At 43.0% G+C, this 22,319-nt stretch overlaps 1 protein-coding gene across 1 annotated transcript in view; it reads left to right on the top strand.

The window, feature by feature from the left end:
* The first annotated feature begins 270 nt into the window (after positions 1-270).
* Positions 271-22,319, top strand: part of syt6b (synaptotagmin VIb) — a 54,603-nt gene continuing 32,554 nt past the window's right edge. The window contains exon 1 of the mRNA XM_024375616.1: positions 271-648. Within this exon, the coding sequence (XP_024231384.1) occupies positions 483-648 (166 nt within the window). The 5' untranslated portion in view covers positions 271-482. The remainder of the gene's footprint in view (positions 649-22,319) is intronic.

Below are 22,319 nucleotides of genomic sequence, written 5' to 3'. Positions count from 1 at the left end.
GGAAAGACCTCTAGAGACAAAAAGAGGAGGAGAGCTACAGCAATCGCTCCTTTATATTCATACTGTATCCTACCACATGCTATGAGAGAGAGAGAGAGAAAGAGAGATAGAGCACATGTGAGGGTCAGCTCTCTCTCTCTTTCTCTTCTTTTCTCAGCATGCATATGGTATGATGCAACACTCCTGCTCTGGGAATACCTGGGGGGTCCTACTGCTTCATTAAGACCCCTCCCACACACTCTCTTTTATGCACACACAGACACCCACAAAGACACACATACTGACACTGACTGGCTGTACATCCAGGAGCCTGAGAGGCAAAGAGAGAGCAAGAATAAGAGAAGAGCGGGAAGTTGCATCTATTTTTCATGCAGCACCATCACCATCACCATCCCTCTTCTGCCTTAGCTTTTCCTCCACTTTACTTCTCAAGTCCTGGATGAGAGCTAAAGACTGTGTGGGACTCAGGCTCACAGAGGAGAATGAGTTCTGCGGAGGAGAGAGAGGACCATGATATGTACTGTGAGAAGGCGGTAGCCCTCATCATTGACCTCTGTCTGGACGACAGCCCACTGTTGCAGCCCAATACCTGCCAGGACTTCATCACACTGCTAGCCACCAACCAGAACCCAAACTCTCCAGGGTCAGGTATGCTCAAAAGCCCAACAAACAGCCTCCCTCCCTCCGGCCTTGACTTTTTGTTTGTGTTGTGTTGTGTTGTGTTGTGAGTGACTGTATTAAACATGGCCACTGATATGTTTGTGTGTTGTGACTCGTATGATGTGTTGAACATACTAACTGCTATGTTTTGGTTAGTGGTCCATTGCAGGTAATTTATCATTCCTTTCTGACAGGATATTCACCTGGGGGATACTCAGAGGTTGGCTTAGTTGGCTAATTGAGCTAAGGTACTTTGTTCGACTTAATTACTTCTATCTGCAATATGGCAGGAAAGTAAAGTTGAATCTGTCAGTTGCGAGGGTGATTTATTTAAAGAAAATGCACAGTTGTTGAAATCGAAAAGATATGTTCCTTGAAAGATAGTCTATAATCCTGGAATGAAAAAAAAAAATTGTAATATTTTTTGACAGATAATGTATTTCCCCAGGGAAATAGATGACATGAAATTGAATTGTAGATGATGAAATATGTTTTTTCTATCATATAGTTTACTATGGGCTTGATGTCATACTGTTCCTTGATGGCAGATTAACTTTGATGACCCCTGTAACCCTTTCCTCTAGCCTGAATGGAAAAGTGGGCATCTCAGAATCAGATATGATGGAATAGCCGGAGAAATCTCTCTGCCGGTTTTCAATGCTGGAGCCTCTTGTGATTTATAAGTTAAGACAGAGTCATGTTAATGAGAGCATGCCATACAGCAAGACTCAGAATCTGATTGTCACTCCGAATTTAGTCACTGGCGAAATCACACGAACCACTCAGTGCCAACAGCGTCCAGCACTGAACCATAGGGGTCACCAAATGCCACCACGTTACTAGTAAACAAACAGGAATCACTCTTGTCAGACAACGATTCCAAACCAAATCTGTTTTTCTCTATCAAATTTTCCTGTGTGTGTTTCTCAGACATGCGGGGGAGATCATCTGGATATCCTCTCTGTGCCATAATTATATCCTGTATCCTTGTATCGTAAAATAGGATGTTTCCCTGAACTAAGCTTAGGGTCACTTTTTCCCTACAACACACTTATCCTATTCAACTCTAGGGAGCCTTTTATGACATGGGAATACTGACTGACTAGCATTACCCCATTAGTCATCATGGGAGTTGCCTTGCCTTGCTTTTCCCTTTACACAATATTGGTGTAAATATATATATTCATATTGGTGTCCAGTTCCAAATTATGCCACAAACACACAGACATTCTCACTCTCTTTGCTCTCTCTGTCAGCTGTGGGCTCCGCAGTGCTGCTCTGTCTTAACCATGGGGTTTATGGGCAGGTAATTGAAGTGGCATTAGCTCACGCTGATAGTGCTCCAATTAAAGAGTTGTGCTGTGTCTGTGAAATTGAGCGCCCGCAGCTCAGCCAGGAAGAGACCAGGGTGCACCAGTCCACAGGTAGTAATACCACATGAATAGAAGACTGCCGCTGCGTCCCCAAATGCCCCCGCAGAATGCTGTACACCGGCTGTCAAAATCCAAAGGTTACAGATTTGGAGTGGCAGTTGGGGATGTCAGAGTTGGATGTAGATGAACTAAACTGGCTGCTTCAGTTTGTTCTTGTTCTGGAGAGTCTACTTGGTAGTGGTAGGTTACCAAAAACCATTCAGCAATTTTATTTGACAATGGGGGAAAGTAGTATTAGCATAGGTAGTGTAGTACAAGTAGTGCTATGAAGCAGACTAACTCTGTACAACGTCACATCAAAAGGAAAGATGGCTGTGGTCCATGTGCTTGTTCATTTTCTATTTCTGCTGTGCGCCACATGCATGTTGAATGAGCAGAAGCTGTGAGGATTACAGGAATTATATCATGGCGTTGTCTGTCTCCTCTCACCCAAAGGTCACCATGATAACCCAGGCTGTTCTCTCTCTCTCTCTCTCTCTCTCTCTCTCTCTCTCTCTCTTTCTGATTACGTCTACATCTCTCTCTGTGCTTGTTTTAAAAGTCTTCGATATAGAGCCAGTTTGGATGAATAGACTTTATACATCTTGGTGTAGATCAAATCCAATTCCCGCTAAAGCACGTCTTCTCAATAATTCAGATTGTTCAATAATGTGATAATTAATTAATGGTAATATGCTTTCTGGTATCTTATGAGGATCTGTATTATGTTCTATTGCATTAGCTGTTATAGCAGTGAAATTAGGTCATGGTGTGATCCAGCGTTAGGAGCATTAGTTCAATCACTTCCTGTCTCTGAGGAGGGATAACCAAAAGCGGAGACCGAGGGCAATGGAGGAGAAAAGAGGCCTGGGTTTATATGAAAACTGTTATGGATGACGAGAAGGAACGAAATACAAATCCTACAGAAGGTAGGAGGAGGGATAAACATCCGCCCTCTTATCAGAACATCTCTGCACCGCCACCGCTTTTCTTTAGTGTTCCCATTTTGGTTGTAAAACACGTCTGGAAACAGAAGATATCACAGATGACTGGAGTTTCACATCTAGAGGATGCTGTAGCTGCAGAGCTGTGCAGTGTGCTCCCTACCACTACCACTGCCACTGCTGCTGCAATATGTTACCATGAATAAATAAAGCAGCTGGGCTGAGAGTATGATAGCAGAGAAAATAGCATTCATACAGCGTGTACGGGTCGTGGGAGACTGTTGTGGAGTACTCTAGTCTCTGTAATGCATGGGGATTATTAAAGTGAAGTTAGGCAGCAGGCCTATTGAGCCACATATAAATAATTCAGCTGACTGAGGCTCTGCTTGCAAGTCATGTCAATGGCATGGATTGTATGGCTCACACCTGGTTGGGCACCCTAAGCCGATAGTTAGCTACTTTTGTATTCCAGGTATGGATTTTAGAGGGGCTTTGGTTGAGGTGACACAAAAGCCCAGTGGGTAAAAGCCCACTTACAGAATGTGATTTTTTAAAAGCCTGTAGACTAAAGGATTGTGTGGAGTGTCAGTATAAATGCTTTACTATTAATGCTGAATTATAGCTGAGCACTGGGAGAAATGAGCTGGCAGCCAAGTGGATTGTTGTTTTGCTACCCAAAATGCTAGGCTTTGATATCATACCTTGTGTTGTGAATGTGATGATCAAGGAAAATGCTGAATGCTTACAGGAAGGGATAGGGATGTGTAATGACTTTATGGAGGAAAAATGTATTTACTATGCCTGTGATATGTGGTTGTCCCACTTAGCTATCTTAAGATGAAGGCACTAACTTGCTCTGGATAAGAGCATCTGCTAAATTACAAAAATTAAAAATCAGAAATGTAATGCTTACAGGGAAAGGGATGGGGATGTGTAATGCTGACAGAGAAAGGGATGCGAATGTGTAATGCTTACAGGAAGGGATGTGTAATGCTGACAGGAAGTGATGTGTAATGCTGACAGGAAGGGATGCGGATGTGTAATGCTGACAGGAAGGGATGTGTAATGCTGACAGAAAGGGATGTGTAATGCTGACAGGAAGGGATGTGTAATGCTGACAGGAAGGGATGCGGATGTGTAATGCTGACATGAAGGGATGTGTAATGTTTACAGGAAGGGATGTGTAATGCTGACAGGAAGGGATGTGTAATGCTGACAGGAAGGGATGTGTAATGCTGACAGGAAGGGATGCGGATGTGTAATGCTGACAGGAAGGGATGTGTAATGCTGACAGGTAGGGATGTGTAATGCTGACAGGAAGGGATGTGTAATGCTGACAGGAAGGGATGTGTAATGCTGACAGGAAGGGATATGTTTTTTATTTATTTTTATTTCACCTTTATTTAACCAGGTAGGCCAGTTGAGAACAAGTTCTCATTTGCAACTGCGACCTGGCCAAGATAAAGCATAGCAGTGTGAGCAGACAACACAGAGTTACATATGGAATAAACAATTAACAAGTCAATAACACAGTAGAAAACAAAGGGGGGAGTCTATATACAATGTGTGCAAAAGGCATGAGGAGGTAGGCGAATAATTACAATTTTGCAGATTAACACTGGAGTGATAAATGATCAGATGGTCATGTACAGGTAGAGATATTGGTGTGCAAAAGAGCAAGTAAATAAATAAAAACAGTATGGGGATGAGGTAGGTGAAAATGGGTGGGCTATTTACCAATAGACTATGTACAGCAGCAGCGATCAGTTAGCTGCTCAGATAGCTGATGTTTGAAGTTGGTGAGGGAGATAAAAGTCTCCAACTTCAGCGATTTTTGCAATTCGTTCCAGTCACAGGCAGCAGAGTACTGGAACGAAAGGCGGCCAAATGAGGTGTTGGCTTTAGGGATGATCAGTGAGATACACCTGCTGGAGCGCATGCTACGGATGGGTGTTGCCATCGTGACCAGTGAACTGAGATAAGGCGGAGCTTTACCTAGCATGGACTTGTAGATGACCTGGAGCCAGTGGGTCTGGCGACGAATATGTAACGAGGGCCAGCCGACTAGAGCATACAGGTCGCAGTGGTGGGTGGTATAAGGTGCTTTAGTGACAAAACGGATGGCACTGTGATAGACTGCATCCAGTTTGCTGAGTAGAGTGTTGGAAGCCATTTTGTAGATGACATGTAATGCTGACAGGAAGGGATGGGGATGTGTAATGCTCAGAGGAAGGGATGCGGATGTGTAATGCTTACATGAAGGAATGTGTAATGCTGACAGGAAGGGATGCGGATGTGTAATGCTTACAGGAAGGGATGTGTAATGCTGGCAGGAAGGGATGGGGATGTGTAATGCTCAGAGGAAGGGATGCGGATGTGCAATGCTTACAGGAAGGGATGTGTAATGCTGGCAGGAAGGGATGGGGATGTGTAATGCTTACAGGAAGGGATGTGTAATGCTGGCAGGAAGGGATGGGGATGTGTAATGCTCAGAGGAAGGGATGTGGATGTGAAATGCTTACAGGAAGGGATGTGTAATGCTGACAGGAAGGGATGTCTAATGCCGACAGGAAAGGATGGGGATGTGTAATGCTGACAGGAAGGGATGGGGATGTGTCATGCTCAGAGGAAGGGATGGGGATGTGTAATGTTGACAGGAAGGGATGGGGATGTGTAATGCTCAGAGGAAGGGATGGGGATGTGTAATGTTGACAGGAAGGGATGGGGATGTGTAATGCTCAGAGGAAGGGATGGGGATGTGTAATGCTGACAGAAAGGGATGGGGATGTGTAATGCTCAGAGGAAGGAATGGGGATGGGTAATGTTGACAGGAAGGGATGGGGATGTGTAATGCTGACAGAAAGTGATGGGGATGTGTAATGCTCAGAGGAAGGGATGGGGATGGGTAATGTTGACAGGAAGGGATGGGGATGTGTAATGCTGACAGGAAGGGATGGGGATGTGTAACGCTCAGAGGAAGGGATGGGGATGTGTAATGCTGACAGAAAGTGATGGGGATGTGTAACGCTCAGAGGAAGGGATGGGGATGTGTAATGCTGACAGGAAGGGATGGGGATGTGTAACGCTCAGAGGAAGGGATGGGGATGTGTAATGCTGACAGGAAGGGATGGGGATGTGTAACGCTCAGAGGAAGGGATGGGGATGTGTAATGCTGACAGGAAGGGATGGGGATGTGTAATGCTGACAGGAAGGGATGGGGATGGATAATGTTGACAGGAAGGGATGGGGATGTGTAATGCTGACAGGAAGGGATGGGGATGTGTAACGCTCAGAGGAAGGGATGGGGATGTGTAATGCTGACAGGAAGGGATGGGGATGTGTAATGCTGACAGGAAGGGATGGGGATGTGTAACGCTCAGAGGAAGGGATGGGGATGTGTAACGCTCAGAGGAAGGGATGGGGATGTGTAATGCTCAGAGGAAGGGATGTGGATGTGCCATGCTTACTTTAGCATCAAGATGAGGACTGTCATATGAGTATATCAGATATCAGATATGCCTATGCTCAGATATCCACACTGGCCAGGGAGTTCTGTGTCATTGTGAGTGCATTATGTCTCACAAACAGATCTGAAATGAGAATGAGACAACAGTGCTCAGTATTCACCGGCGAGACCTTTGAAGTATCTTAGCCCTGATGACCGCATTTTTTTTTTTACATTGCTCCAAATAAACAGGAAAATATTGTTTTATTTATTTATTTATTTTTTTACACCATTTAGGACCTGAGGCTATCTTTGGGAAGAAAGCAAAAGGACAATTGAAGAAAAGTCTGAGACCAGCCGGTCGGTCTCAGAGGTAAATTGAATAATAAGCCTTTCTGGTGGAAGGCGAAGGAGGGATGGAGCGAGCGAGAGAGAGAAGAAGCGAAGAAAGAGGGGGAAAGACTAGGGAAGGGACAGAAGATGAGAGGAAGGGGGTGTGTGGGGCAGGGTGGAGGAGGTACAACCAAATTGACTGATACCAGAAATCAAATTTTCGGCCTAGGGCTGCATGGCAAATGGTTCTCTGACATTTTATCCTTGATTGTGTTAAATTTCTCTTCTGCTAAGCTGCAGCAGATGGAGGTTAACATGGCTCATAGACATTGTCGAGTCTGTGGAGGAGATGGGGATTCTGACACTTTTATTGCCTCTCAAAAGCCAGCCAGCTCAATAAGAGAGAGAAAATATTTCCCAGAGTGTTTTCATCAACTGCTAAGTGTGTGGGGAAACGAACGGTTTAGGTTTTGCACTCATGTATGTTATACGAGAGTTACATTGTTATAATGAGGAGGGTTGTTGTAACTTTAAAATCTATTGTACAAATCTATATTTGTACATATATAAAACTTAAGTAGCCTAGTGTTGAAAGGATTCCTGTTGTTGACATTTGAAATTGGTTGTAAATATCCTGATTTTAAATACTGTGGAATCAATATGACATTTACTGTGGTTTCCTAGCTAATCGTGTTATTCGTTTCCCTGAAAAATGCAATGCTCGACAATGGAGATACCCTTCCACACAGAACTTACTAGATTTCAACTGGACATATTCCTATCAACTGACTTATTTCCTATCTATGACCATGTGCTACTGGCCAATTAGGGCTGTATTGCTGTGGGGGTGGGGATGACTTGGTAACCAAAGCATACATTCTAATGAAGCCTGGATATTCTACTAGAAACTGACACATGTATACTGCATCATGTTCATATTTATTAATGCACACAGTAGAAAAAATGAACAGCAACCTAATGAATACGACCCAGAGGCCTCTAATAGACACATTTCCTAGAGCCTGCTCAGCAGCGAACATGGCTCACAGATACATTAACACGATCAATATGAGCCTTGAACCTCGGGTCAACACATGTCATGATATAACACAATCTCACACTCAATACAAGCAAATACATATATTATTGAACATAAATGTGACATATTAGGTAACTTCCCTTAGTCTCTCCCAAGGTGACCCTCAATGATGTGTGTATAATGATCCTGATGGGAAGCATTTGTTGTATTCCCAGTAGTGATGCAACAGCCTTGTCAGTGGTTATAATATTGGAAATCGTAGAGAGGAGGGGAAACGGAAGGGGATGGGGGAAAGTCCAACCCACTGACTAAAATAATACAATTAAAGACAGTAATAAATCAAGAACAGTGGAAACTGAGGAGTCATGGTTGGAGAAATGAAAGTCATCTTCTATGGAGGGATTTCAGTGCCAACAGAAATTGTATTTGAATTCAATCATTTTGAAAATGCACACATTTTTTCATTGAATTCATAAATTGAACTTGTATTTCATGATTTCAAACTGAATTGAATGAATATTGCATTCATTTTAAAATGCAATTTCTATTTAATTTAATATTTAAATTCAATATTTACTATATATTCAGTTTCAATATGTTAGACATTGCAATATCTGTGTATCAAGTTTACAAACTATAATTTTGTAACGAGTGCGCTGAGAGTCGGGAAGCAAGTTCAGGGAGTGAGTGTTTTAATATATAAAAGAAACAATGAACATGAAACACAAACAACGCACTGACAATGTCACATGGAATGACGCTGGAGAGACGAAGCAGGTACGGGGAGTCAAACATTTAATAAAGAACGGACATGGAACGAGAAAGGAACAGCGTCAGCAAACTAATAATACAGGCAAAAAACAATCAATGCAGAAGCGGGAAACAGAGCTGGGGAACTGACCTGGAGTCCAGGTGAGTGTCATGAGGCGCAGGTGCGCGAGACGATGGTGACAGGTGTGCGGGATAATCAGCTGCCTGATGACCTAGAGGCTGGAGAGGGAGTATATGTGACAAATTTCTAGTTTCTATAAATGTCATATATTCAACTTCAGATTCAGTTTTCAAATTCAGTTCTCTAAATTCAGATTCAAAACCAGAGACAACCAGCAAGGCAGAGCCGCATTTGCCCCAGTAGATTGGAATCTGGTGTGGCACCACCACACCACTTTTAAAGCAGCAGCATCGAATGCGTTTGCCAGACATATTCACACATATTCATGTCATAGAAAAATTTAAAAAAATATATATAACATGTTTTGTAAAGGAAAAGAAAGCAGGCGTTTCTTATTTGACACGTTGACATACCTTCCCCAATTTCGGCCCATTTGCCTTTATTTTGTTTTGTGAATACAACCCTGTCCCTGGGATTTCAAGTGGTAAACCCCACACTCACTGCGGTGGGTTCATTTGTCAGTCACAGTGCTATAATAGCTACAGCCTACAGAGCCTCATCAACCCTGCCTTTCAACAACTACGTTTGGTTGCACAAGCACCTCATTGTTTGACTCTGCACTTGGTTTCTTTCTTTGCTCACGCTCCTCTCCTGCCTACATGGTTTCCTGCCTCATGAGAGAGAAAACACACATTTAATGGAAAACAAGGTATGTCAATAAAAGCAGTTAATAAAAGCAGTTTTGTCATCCTCTAGATCTAGCTAGAATGATCCAACCTATAGCTAGCTAACAAAACTATGAATGTTAGCTTTAGTAGCCTAGCTAGATAGCTAACATTAACTAGCTAGTTTGATGCAAACATGCGGCAGGCAGCTAACGTTAATAATTTAGACTCACTGAATAAATGTGTTTGGCACAGGATATAGAAAATTAAACAATCTGTTGCTGCTACCCAAGGCCAAGGGGTACTGAAGTTCCTGAATGGTTAGTCAGCCAGTTTGTCAGTTCAGTAATGTTGACATATTATTTTATTTCAACTGCAAGTCTTAAAAGTAAAAAAAAACTACAAATTCCACCACAGAGCAGTCTACACAGACAATATGAACATATTTGTCCAGCCAAAAGAGATGGATGGGTAATGCAGAACAAGAGAATTGATGTGGCACCATAACTTTCACAAATACAGAAACCGGCGCCGACAGAGATGGCCGCCTCGCTTCGCGTTCCTAGGAAACTATGCAGTTTTTTGTTTTTTTTACGTGTTATTTCTTACATTAGTACCCCAGGTCATCTTAGGTTTCATTACATACAGTCGAGAAGAACTACTGAATATAAGATCAGCGTCAACTCACCATCAGTACGACCAAGAATATGTTTTTCGCAACGCGGATCCTGTGTTCTGCCTTACAAACAGGACAACGGAGTGGATCCCATGCAGCGACCCAAAAAAACGACTCTGAAAAAGAGGGAAACGAGGTGGTCTTCTGGTCAGACTCCGGAGACGGGCACACCGTGCACCACTCCCTAGCATTCTTCTTGCCAATGTCCAGTCTCTTGACAACAAGGTTGATGAAATCCGAGCAAGGGTAGCATTCCAGAGGGACATCAGAGACTGTAACGTTCTTTGCTTCACGGAAACATGGCTCACTGGAGAGACGCTATCCGAGGCGGTGCAGCCAACGGGTTTCTCCACTCATCGCGCCGACAGGAACAAACATCTTTCTAGTAAGAAGAGGGGCGGGGGCGTATGCCTTATGGCTAACGAGACATGGTGTGATGAAAGAAACATACAGGAACTCAAATCCTTCGGTTCACCTGATTTAGAATTCCTCACAATCAAATGTAGACCGCATTATCTACCAAGAGAATTCTCTTCGATTATAATCACAGCCGTATATATCCCCCCCCAAGCAGACACATCGATGGCTCTGAACGAACTTTATTTAACTCTTTGCAAACTGGAAACCATTTATCCGGAGGCTGCATTCATTGTAGCTGGGGATTTTAACAAGGCTAATCTGAAAACAAGACTCCCTAAATTTTATCAGCATATCGATTGCGCAACCAGGGTTGGAAAGACCTTGGATCATTGTTACTCTAACTTCCGCGACGCATATAAGGCCCTGCCCCGCCCCCCTTTCGTAAAAGCTGACCACGACTCCATTTTGTTGATCCCTGCCTACAGACAGAAACTAAAATAAGAGGCTCCCACGCTGAGGTCTGTCTAACGCTGGTCCGACCAAGCTGACTCCACACTCCAAGACTGCTTCCATCACGTGGACTGGGATATGTTTCGTATTGCGTCAGATAACAATATTGACGAATACGCTGATTCGGTGTGCGAGTTCATTAGAACGTGCGTTGAAGATGTCGTTCCCATAGCAACGATTAAAACATTCCCTAACCAGAAACTGTGGATTGATGGCAGCATTCGCGTGAAACTAAAAGCGCGAACCACTGCTTTTAATCAGGGCAAGGTGTCTGGTAACATGACCGAATACAAACAGTGCAGCTATTCCCTCCGCAAGGCTATCAAACAAGCTAAGCGTCAGTACAGAGACAAAGTAGAATCTCAATTCAACGGCTCAGACACAAGAGGCATGTGGCAGGGTCTACAGTCAATCACGGACTACAGGAAGAAATCCAGCCCAGTCACGGACCAGGATGTCTTGCTCCCAGGCAGACTAAATAACTTTTTTGCCCGCTTTGAGGACAATACAGTGCCACTGACACGGCCTGCAACGAAAACATGCAGTCTCTCCTTCACTGCAGCCGAGGTGAGTAAGACATTTAAACGTGTTAACCCTCGCAAGGCTGCAGGCCCAGACGGCCACCCCAGCCGCGCCCTCAGAGACCAGCTGGCCGGTGTGTTTACGGACATATTCAATCAATCCCTATACCAGTCTGCTGTTCCCACATGCTTCAAGAGGGCCACCATTGTTCCTGTTCCCAAGAAAGCTAAGGTAACTGAGCTAAACGACTACCGCCCTGTAGCACTCACTTTCGTCATCATGAAGTGCTTTGAGAGACCAGTCAAGGACCATATCACCTCCACCCTACCTGACACCCTAGACCCACTCCAATTTGCTTACCGCCCAAATAGGTCCACAGACGATGCAATCTCAACCACACTGCACACTGCCCTAACCCATCTGGACAAGAGGAATACCTATGTGAGAATGCTGTTCATCGACTACAGCTCGGCATTCAACACCATAGTACCCTCCAAGCTCGTCATCAAGCTCGAGACCCTGGGTCTCGACCCCGCCCTGTGCAACTGGGTACTGGACTTCCTGACGGGCCGCCCCCAGGTGGTGAGGGTAGGCAACAACATCTCCTCCCCGCTGATCCTCAACACTGGGGCCCCACAAGGGTGCGTTCTGAGCCCTCTCCTGTACTCCCTGTTCACCCACGACTGTGTGGCCACGCACGCCACCAACTCAATCATCAAGTTTGCGGACGACACAACAGTGGTAGGCTTGATTACCAACAACGACGAGACGGCCTACAGGGAGGAGGTGAGGGCCCTCGGAGTGTGGTGTCAGGAAAATAACCTCACACTCAACGTCAACAAAACTAAGGAGATGATTGTGGACTTCAGGAAACAGCAGAGGGAACACCCCCCTATCCACATCGATGGAACAGTAGTGGAGAGGGTAGCAAGTTTTAAGTTCCTCGGCATACACATCACAGACAAACTGAATTGGTCCACTCACACAGACAGCATCGTGAAGAAGGCGCAGCAGCGCCTCTTCAACCTCAGGAGGCTGAAGAAATTCGGCTTGTCACCAAAAGCACTCACAAACTTCTACAGATGCACAATCGAGAGCATCCTGGCGGGCTGTATCACCGCCTGGTACGGCAACTGCTCCGCCCTCAACAGTAAGGCTCTCCAGAGGGTAGTGAGGTCTGCACAACGCATCACCGGGGGCAAACAACCTGCCCTCCAGGACACCTACACCACCCGATGTTACAGGAAGGCCATAAAGATCATCAAGGACATCAACCACCCGAGCCACTGCTCTGTTCACCCCGCTATCATCCAGAAGGCGAGGTCAGTACAGGTGCATCAAAGCTGGGACCGAGAGACTGAAAAACAGCTTCTATCTCAAGGCCATCAGACTGTTAAACAGCCACCACTAACATTGAGTGGCTGCTGCCAACACACTGACACTGACACTGACTCAACTCCAGCCACTTTAATAATGGGAATTGATGGGAAATGATGTAAATATATCACTAGCCACTTTAAACAATGCTACCTTATATAATGTTACTTACCCTACATTATTCATCTCATATGCATACGTATATACTGTACTCTATCATCGACTGCATCCTTATGTAATACATGTATCACTAGCCACTTTAACTATGCCACTTTGTTTACATACTCATCTCATATGTATATACTGTACTCGATACCATCTACTGTATCTTGCCTATGCTGCTCTGTACCATCACGCATTCATATATCCTTATGTACATATTCTTTATCCCCTTTCACTGTGTATAAGACAGTAGTTTTGGAATTGTTAGTTAGATTACTTGTTGGTTATTACTACATTGTCGGAACTAGAAGCACAAGCATTTCGCTACACTCGCATTAACATCTGCTAACCATGTGTATGTGACAAATAAAATTTGATTTGATTTGATTTGATTAGATTATGGGCGTCAGTCTTTTTTAACTAGCTCGTTCATTGTGACACCTACTGATATACAGTGCCTACAGAATGTATTCTTACCCCTTGACTTATTCAACATTTTGTTGTGTTATAGCCTGAATTCAAAATGGTTTAAATATATATATTTTTTGTCACACATCTACACACAATACTCCATAAAGGCATAATGAAAACATGTTTTAAATGTTTTTCACAAATTTCTTGAAAATTAAATAGAGACATATCAAATTTACATAAGTATTCACACCCTTAAGTCAATACTTGAAAATACAAGCAATTTTACAGGCAATCTGCTCCTACAGTGAGCGCCAGGGAACCAACCTCTGGTGGGCCAGGTGAACAACAGTGCTTTTATGACTTAGACATTAAAAAAAACTTTGTTACAAAGTCTACTGTGTATAGTGTTAAATGTAATAATTAATAATTGCAGGAGAGCACTGTAATCAGATGAACAAATAATAGGTTTCACGCCATAAATTCAAATACTTTTTTACATTGAAACCTGTCCGTCTTTTTGATTTTTCAAAGTCCACAGCTTAACATTGTGTATAGAGTGAAATTAATATTTAAAGACATTGTGACCATTCTCTGCATAACGCTCACTAAACTACAGAGTATGTTGTCCATTGAAGTCGTTGTCTCTGGCTCTTTTGTCACATCACTTTTGAACTTCGGGTGCCACCTCTGCATTAAAGAATGGTAGAAGAGAACAGATAGAATCAAACGCTCTCTGTGTTAAACAGGTTTCTGGCGGTTTCTGAAGCCAATGTGGCATGTTGAATTTATTTTCTTCCTATGAATTTGGCTCTAGAGTTTGAACTGTTTGGGCTATAAGCTATTATGACCCCTTTCCTGAAAGCCAAGACTCTCTGGAACATGGTTGTGACCCCCTCTATGGTGCTTACAGGACACTAAGCACACGTTAAAAGGGAGTGTGACAAACACTGCAATTTGGCCCCCATAAGAATATACAGTAGTTGAATAGCCCTGTCACAGAATAGATTTTCCTCTCCCTATTTATTTATTGCTCTTGTGACTGACTGGGTTCACACCAGGTCTCCTGCATGTCACAATACTGTGTTAGCCCACTTAGCTACAGCCTATAGAGATGAGTTCAGGAAGTTAATGTGAAGGATGACACGTTGCTTGCTTAGCGAGTACCGCTTCCCCCTGATTCAGCTCATACCGAGACTCGAACTCAGGACCTCTGCCTCGCAAATTCACGTGACTACCCTACTGAAACATTCCAACCAACTGCGCTATTGAAAAAAAGCCTTCTTCAATTTCGCAAGGGGCAACACTTCAGGCTGATGAGTGAGTTTCATAGATTCCCATCTGCTACATTCATCCCGAAACTCACTCCACAGCAGCCCTGGCATTTGAGCTGAGTGCAACTCAAACTCAGGACCTCTGCCTCAAAAACACACGTGACCGCCCTCCTGAAGCGTTCCCACCCATCACACTTTTAAAAAATTAATTCTTCAATTGCGCAAGGGGCGAAACATCAGGCTGAGGAGTGAGTTTCACATATTCCCATCTGCTACACAAGTCTTCAAGATCCAGCAAGGTTACTCATCAAAAGAGTGTGGTTTGGTGATCCATGCTTACGTGATGAGAACCTTGCCTGAGACCTGAAGACATCATTATAAAGGTAGCATGTGACTGACTGGGTTAAGACGTTTTTTTTTGCCTGCTGAGCTAAAGCCTAGGCATTGGTTCTGTGACTTGGATGGGTCTCTTCGAGGATGAGGTCAAAGTGGGGTGAAGTGTAACACAGGTGGTTCGGGGACCACGCTTGCACGATGAGTAACTTCTCAGAGACCTGAACATTTGCATTGTCTGGCGCATAGGAGACCTGGGTTAGAACCTCATCAGTCAAACTAACACGTCTTCAGGTCTCAGGTTGCTCATCACATGAATGGATCACCAAGCCACCTCTGTTGCACTCTCATTAAATGGGGTGCACAGATCCTTCTGCTTCTGTTTGCCACAGAAAGGGTTGTTGTTATGCAGTAGGCCTGATTTAGAATCCAGTCAGTTATATTGGTGCCGTGATCTCTGAGTAAGAGGTCAAAGGGGGGTGAAATGTAACTGAGGTCCACGCTCTTTTGATGAGTAACCTTGCTGGAGACTTGAAGACGTCTCCCACTGGGCGTAGACGTCAGTTTACAATCTAGTTTTGATATACATTTGGTTGAGTTGTAAACTAACTTGAATTCAACATGAAATCAACAACAACAAATCTACATGTCATTGGATTTAGTTTAAAAGTTGGGTGTAAAAAAGACGAAATGCCCTTAAGTTAATTACTTTTTGCAAATCCAATCAGTTTTCCAAGTTGTTTCAACATCATCATATTGATTTGATTGGTTGAAATGACTTGGAAACAACTTTGATTCAACCAGTTTTTGCCCAGTGGGCTGTTAGCTTCCTGGACTAATCCCTATGGGCTTTAGCTAAGTGGGCTTACACAGTCTTGTGACATGCATGTGACCCGGTTTGAACCCAGTCAGTCACAAGAGAAAGATTAATTAGTGAGTGAAAAAGCTATCCTTAGAAGGGCTATGACAGAGCTATTCAACTCTTTTCTTATAGGGGTCAAGTTGTGGGGTTTGTCACACTCCATTGTAACATGTCCTGTGAGCATCATGGAGGGGAATAGAAGGCACAACCATGTTCCAGAGAGTCATAGCTTTCAGGAAGGAGCAAATAGTTTATAGCCCAAACAGTTCAAACACTAGAGACAAATTCATAGGAAGAAAATACTGTTTAAGACGGAGAGCCTTTGATTCTATCGGTTCTCTTCTACCATTCCTTGCTGGCAAAGCACCTGGATGTTGTCTCTGGTTTTGAATCGGAATTTAGAGAACTGAATTAGAAAACTGAATCTGAATACACAGACAATGAATGCAATATTTACCATATTGAAACTGAATATATACATATTGAATATAAAACTGAATGCAATATTCATTACATTCAATTTCAAATAATGAAATACAAGGTCAATTTATGAATTCAATTAATACAAAATATGAAATTCAAATTCAATGTCCTAATGTAAATTCAAAATGATGGAATTCACTGTTGACACTGAAATCTCTCCATAATTTCCCCTGTGGTAGTTGATGCCCTCCAAATACAGTACTGTATCTTTGCACCACCTTCCCTCTCTGCGGGAAAGATTTGGTTTATAACACAGACCACGCTGCTCGGAAACAAAGATCACAGCAACAATGCGGGTTCTCTGGGTACCAATTCAAAGACACTTCCTCCTCTCATCCGATCAATCAGTATTCTGTGGACATGCTTTGTCTGTAATCTGTGTGCTGAGCCTGAGTGAGCCACCTCCTTTCCATCCCACTCCCTCTTTGTGTTACATGAACTCTCTTTATAGTCCACTTGGCTGCATGGGAGAATGGATGGGGGTTTAACCTTTACTGCAGTGGATGAGCCCCTTAAGCAGTGAGGCTGTGGGAAACCAGGATTTTCTTAATGTGGTGTGTTGTGTCAGTGTAGGTCTGGCTACTGACGCACTGGAGATCCATAATTACGTTCAATCATGGCAGTCATTGGCACTGCTCAACTCAGATGAATAAATCAAGCCCTTTATTTCCACTTTCTATTTAGGTTCCATCTATGACTAAACTTGGGTTACTGGCAGTAAATTCACTAGATATCTCGCTGAGCCTAAGGGAGTGAGTGTAATGACTTGTACCTGGCCTAACAATGAGCTACAGTACAAGACACATTAAACATAGGTCCTCCAAAGGATCCTTATTCTGCTTATTTCAGCCATTATCATTAAACACCAAGCCCTGAGGTTATTGCAATCAGAAGTTGCCTTTTCTTAAAGTAGATTTCTGTTAACTCCTGTGTAGCCTTCTCAGGCCGAAGGCCAAGTGACACAGATTGCCAATTAAAATCCCATAGTTGTATTTTCTTCCACATTCTACTATCAGCCATCTGGATCGACCCAGCATAGGAAAGCCTGGGACATGTAAACGAGTATATGCATAATTACACATTGATTTACATCAAAATCAGCCTACTCGTCCAAGATCCCCGCCGGGAGGTACATCAGGTTGAAACTACAGCTCAGCACGAGCCACGACCTTCATCTGCCAGATAGCTAGATACTCGGCTTCTCTCTCTGTGAGACTGGCTTTAGGTGCAATGCATCACTTTTTCACTCTGGCAGGCAGATATTAGTCACTTCACAGCTGCAATCATGTCTCACCTCGAGATCTGTGTGAGATTTAGGCTCAGGCTCGAGGTGAGAAACTAACAGTCGCAGCTGGGAAGAACATAGTGAAGCATAAGGTGAATACCTTTTTTCTTCTTCGTTAGAGTATAGGAAAACTTAATCAAACAGTGTTTCATTACACTAATACACCTTCATAGTGAAATTGGCCAAATACATTAACTGTCAACTGTCAAGTGTTTCCAGATTTCTATGAAATATGACCTATAATTAATTACAATATGAGTGAAATGTTTTTCCTTCCAAAAAATGGTAATTAAGTATGTTAAAAAGCAGCTTTTCTAGATGGCGGAATTTACCAATTTCTCTTATTGGGTGGGTCAATTGTTTAAAGATGAACGTATTACCAAATTTCTGTACCTTTTTCAAAGTTTGCCCTTTCCTATTTTCATAGTTTTTTTCTCCAAACAACTGAACAGGAAGGTCTCCTCATTTCTGTGGAACTGTAAATCCTTATGCAGACCATATTCAGAAGGTGGGCTTACTCTACCTGACTTCCAGGTGTATTACTGGGCCTTTCAGTTAAAGAGAGTGTGGGTATGACAAGATACACGAGCAAATTCACACTCTTGGAGACAGAGGAATCGTGTATTTCCCCTGGTTCATTGGCATCTATACCTTGTATTAGCCCACCTAAGGCTTTGAAAGGTCTCACAAGCAATCCTTTAATTAAAAACACTCTAAACATATTGACTGAAGTCCTTAAACAAACAGGAGGGCATAGATCTATATATGAACAAACACATTTCTATAATAACCCCGTCTTATCCAAAGCCCTGAGAGATGGTACTATATTTGTATGGTTCAGCAAAATAATTAAAACTTTTGGTAATCTGCATAGAGATGGTTAACTTTTATCCTTCCAACAACTGATAAACTGTGGCTGGAGAGGAAAGGGGTTAGAAAGGTCGTCCTTCGTACCTCAGTTGGTAGAGCATGGCTCTTGTAAAGCCAGGGTAGTAGGTTCGATTCCTGTGGCCACCCATATGTAAAATGACTGTAAGTTGCTTTGGATAAAACTGCCTGCTAAATGACATATTATAAAAGGTTTCATTTTGTACATGTACTCTGGTCTTCAAGCTCTGATGGGGAATGACGAAGCTCTGAAGACTTGCATAAAGTGGCATGATGACCTTGGTCTCATTTTTGAGGCTGAGAAATTGGAAAATCTCTTTTTAGATGCTCAGCGTCTTTCATTTAACACAAGGCACAAGTTGATGCAATTCAATATTTTACATAGGGTCTACTTTACACCAGAGAGAGAAATTCTATATATTCCAAAATTTGCCCAAGGAGTAAATCAGGTGTGGGCACCCTTTATGCATATGTTTTTGTCCTGCCCCGAACAAGGCAATTACTGAGAAGACATCATTCAGATCTTATCACAGGTCACTAATATGACTGTACCACAAGATCCTTCCCTTATTCTTCTTGGAGATGACCCCATTCTACCAGTTAATATTGGAAACAAAACAAGATCTATTAAACTGGCAGTCATTGCAGCCAATAAATGCACAGCTTTTAAATGGAAGAGTGATGTCGCCAAACAAACAGATGTGGCTAAAATAACTCACTTTCTATATTCTGAAAAAATAACGTACAATTTATGTAATAAACCCTTTGCATTTCTTGACGTCGGGGGGGACTTTAATTCGTTTTCAGAGCCTTCAGCCCCACCTGAGCTGCCTCATTATTATTACCATTATAATTATTCACGATTGGTATTTTTAGTATTATATTTTTGTTTTTTTGGTTGAAAAATGTATTTACTAGCATTGGATGTGAAGGACATTCTGTTTCATTTTTGTTTCTGTTAATCATTGAAACTAATACTGGGTGAGGGGACAGAGAGGGGTGTTCATGGGATGGGGAGGGAAGGGTTGTGTATGATGTGCTCCCATGTAGCCAGTTGTTTTGTGTATGTGTGGGGAATAACGGGGCATTTTCTGATTGTTATGCTTTGCTGATGATTGTTAAATTGTAAAAATAAAATAAAAAATATACCCCAACAACAGAATGACCGGCAAATACCGGTCACTAAAAAGTAAAGTACAGATACCCCAAAAAACAACTTAGGTATTATTCTAAAGTATTTTTACTTAAGTACTTTACACCACTCCTGGACGGGTACTGTAAGAGAGAGCAGCAGTTGAAGTCTTCCAACCATGTGTCTACTGCATGCTGACGCAAAAAGAACTGACGACATCAGTTCATCTGTTGTGGATCCCAATGAAGCATGACACTCTCTCCCACCTTCCCATCTCACTCTACTCCCTGATAACTGTTGTGGGTCATCAGCTGGCTGCCCTCAGTGTGTGAACAGTGTACATTTACATCTCCACTACACGCAGAGAAAGGCAGGCAGAGTCAGAGCAGGAAGATTGCATGGCAGTGGAACCTACTAGTGTACATAACAATAACTGCAGAAGACTGAAGAATGAAGGCTGCTGCTCAGAAGCATGTTAATGCCATATTACACGCTTCACAGACCATACTATATACATGTTCCGCACGCACAGTGTCCCCATTGGTTCGTCTAATCATTGCTGATTATATAAGCATGTGTATACAATTGATACGGTCATTATCTTTTTTGCTCTCCTCCAAGTTGTTCCCTGTTTCTGTGCTTGATGATTTTCTCCTCCTCCTTCCAGTTTTTTTGAATAGCCCTGGTGTAATATCCGAGGCACCCTTTCACGGATGTGTTTGATATTCATGAGGATATTTCATTAGTGTGCATGCACTCCAACATATGCACCTTTCTCTTTTGTTAGACTCTTTCTCTTTAGGACATCAAAGGAATGAACGTGTGTTTTCCCTGCTCACCACATAATAAGAAAATAACCAAATACATGCAATGCATATAACAAGGGAGCCAGTGCATATGTAATGACCACGTGGATCAGTTGTATGGGTTATTTATTAAAGGTTTGTAACTGCTCTCTAGGCTTGGCTGAAGTACCTGCCCCTGGGCAGTTGCAATAGGCTATACATACAGCATCTAGGGCTGTACACTGGATGGCTGGCTGGTTGGTTGGCTGACTGTATGGCTCACAGCTCCATAGAAACGGGGTCCCAATAGAAACAGGGTCATTCGGGTGTGGAGGCAGGGGAGGAAGAGCATCCTCTGAGAAAGAAAGAGAGAGAGGCAGCAAGAGAGGCAACGCGAGAGACAGAGTGAGAGTGAGAGAGGCAGAGAGAGAAACAAAGAGACAGAGAGAGAGAGGGGGGGGAGGCAGAGTGAGAAAGATAGAGACAGAGAGAGAGGCAAAGTGAGAGAGAGAGAGAGAGAGGGGGGTGAGAGAGGCAGAGTGAGAAAGAAAGAGACAGAGAGAGAGGTAAAGTGAGAGAGAGAGAGAGAGTCATAGCTCTTATACAGAGATTCAAAGAGGGAGATAGAGGAGAGTGTTCATCACCGGTGAGTGCTATCACTGTAACTTTGCATGATATTAGCTGCTTGTCGATGTACTATTATAACAATGTTGATATATTAGGGGGAATTAGTAGAACGACTGGGTAAAAATGTGATTTAAAAATGGAAACAGGACAATTTAGGACTTTGAAGAAACACAGAGTAAGCAGTTTTAGTCCGTCCTTTCTCACTGTTGCCCCTGTCGTGTGTTGCCCCTGATGTGCTCCTGTTGTTCCCCAGTGAGAGTCAAGAAATTCAAAAAAATAAAAATATCTTCATACTTCAAATGTGACAAAGAAACAGTAAGATATTTTTTTTCTGTGTTCCTTTTCAAACCCTTTGATGTTTTGCTTTTAAACATCTGTAAGCAAAGCATTACTGGTGTAGTGTACTGTGAGAAGTCCATATGGTATCATCTTACGCACTGTGTTTGTATTGATCTCACTGTACTGAACTGTGTCTCAATCCATTACCCTTCAAGGGCATTAAACATATTGCAGTCTGATGAGCAATTGCTACATTGCTGCTCAAGGGCTGCTTAGAGCGAGACGATTGCATGTCATGTGTGTGTGTCGAGTTCATTCACAATCACAGCACTGCAGTCAGTCGGCATGGGTCTGGCTCCAACCCACTCATCAATGAACCTCCAGATTAACACATCAGCCCCAGTGGGATCTATGTGCTGTGCAAACACTATCGCAAACACACAAACCCACATTCAAAATTCACATTCTCAGTGAATGCAGCAACTCTACATGCAGGAGTCTGTGAGTGTTTATCTGGCTGTCATCAGCTGTGGAGGCTCCGACCCTGCTCACTGGTGCAATCACAGCATGACAGCACTGGCAATCAGCACCACTCAGGCCACACTGTCTGATGAATAATGATGACCCTGTGACATGTTGCTGACCGGGGTCTCATGGTGGTGACCTGACTGGCTAACATGGCTGTTGGGCCGTGGTTCTGTTTAGTGTTTACACACTCGGGGTGCAGCTAGAAGCAGCTGCTGATCTGTCTTTTAGTGGAAGAAAGATTATGGGATTATATATGCAGATGTAGGATCTTAATTTGATCACCCTGTCGCAGGATAACTTTTCTGCAATGCAGGAAATGTAAAACTTGCAGTGTATTTGAGGTCTAAAAAGGCTTCTGAAGTTTCTAATTTCCACTTTGAAATGTCAGACTTTATTTTCCCTTAATAAAAATGTATCAATCCCTACAAAAATGTC

The sequence above is a fragment of the Oncorhynchus tshawytscha genome, linkage group LG02 (assembly GCF_018296145.1).
Source record: "Oncorhynchus tshawytscha isolate Ot180627B linkage group LG02, Otsh_v2.0, whole genome shotgun sequence".
Lineage (NCBI taxonomy): Eukaryota > Metazoa > Chordata > Actinopteri > Salmoniformes > Salmonidae > Oncorhynchus > Oncorhynchus tshawytscha.
The sequence above is the reverse complement of the archived record's forward strand: the minus strand, read 5'-3'. Positions and strand labels throughout refer to the sequence as shown.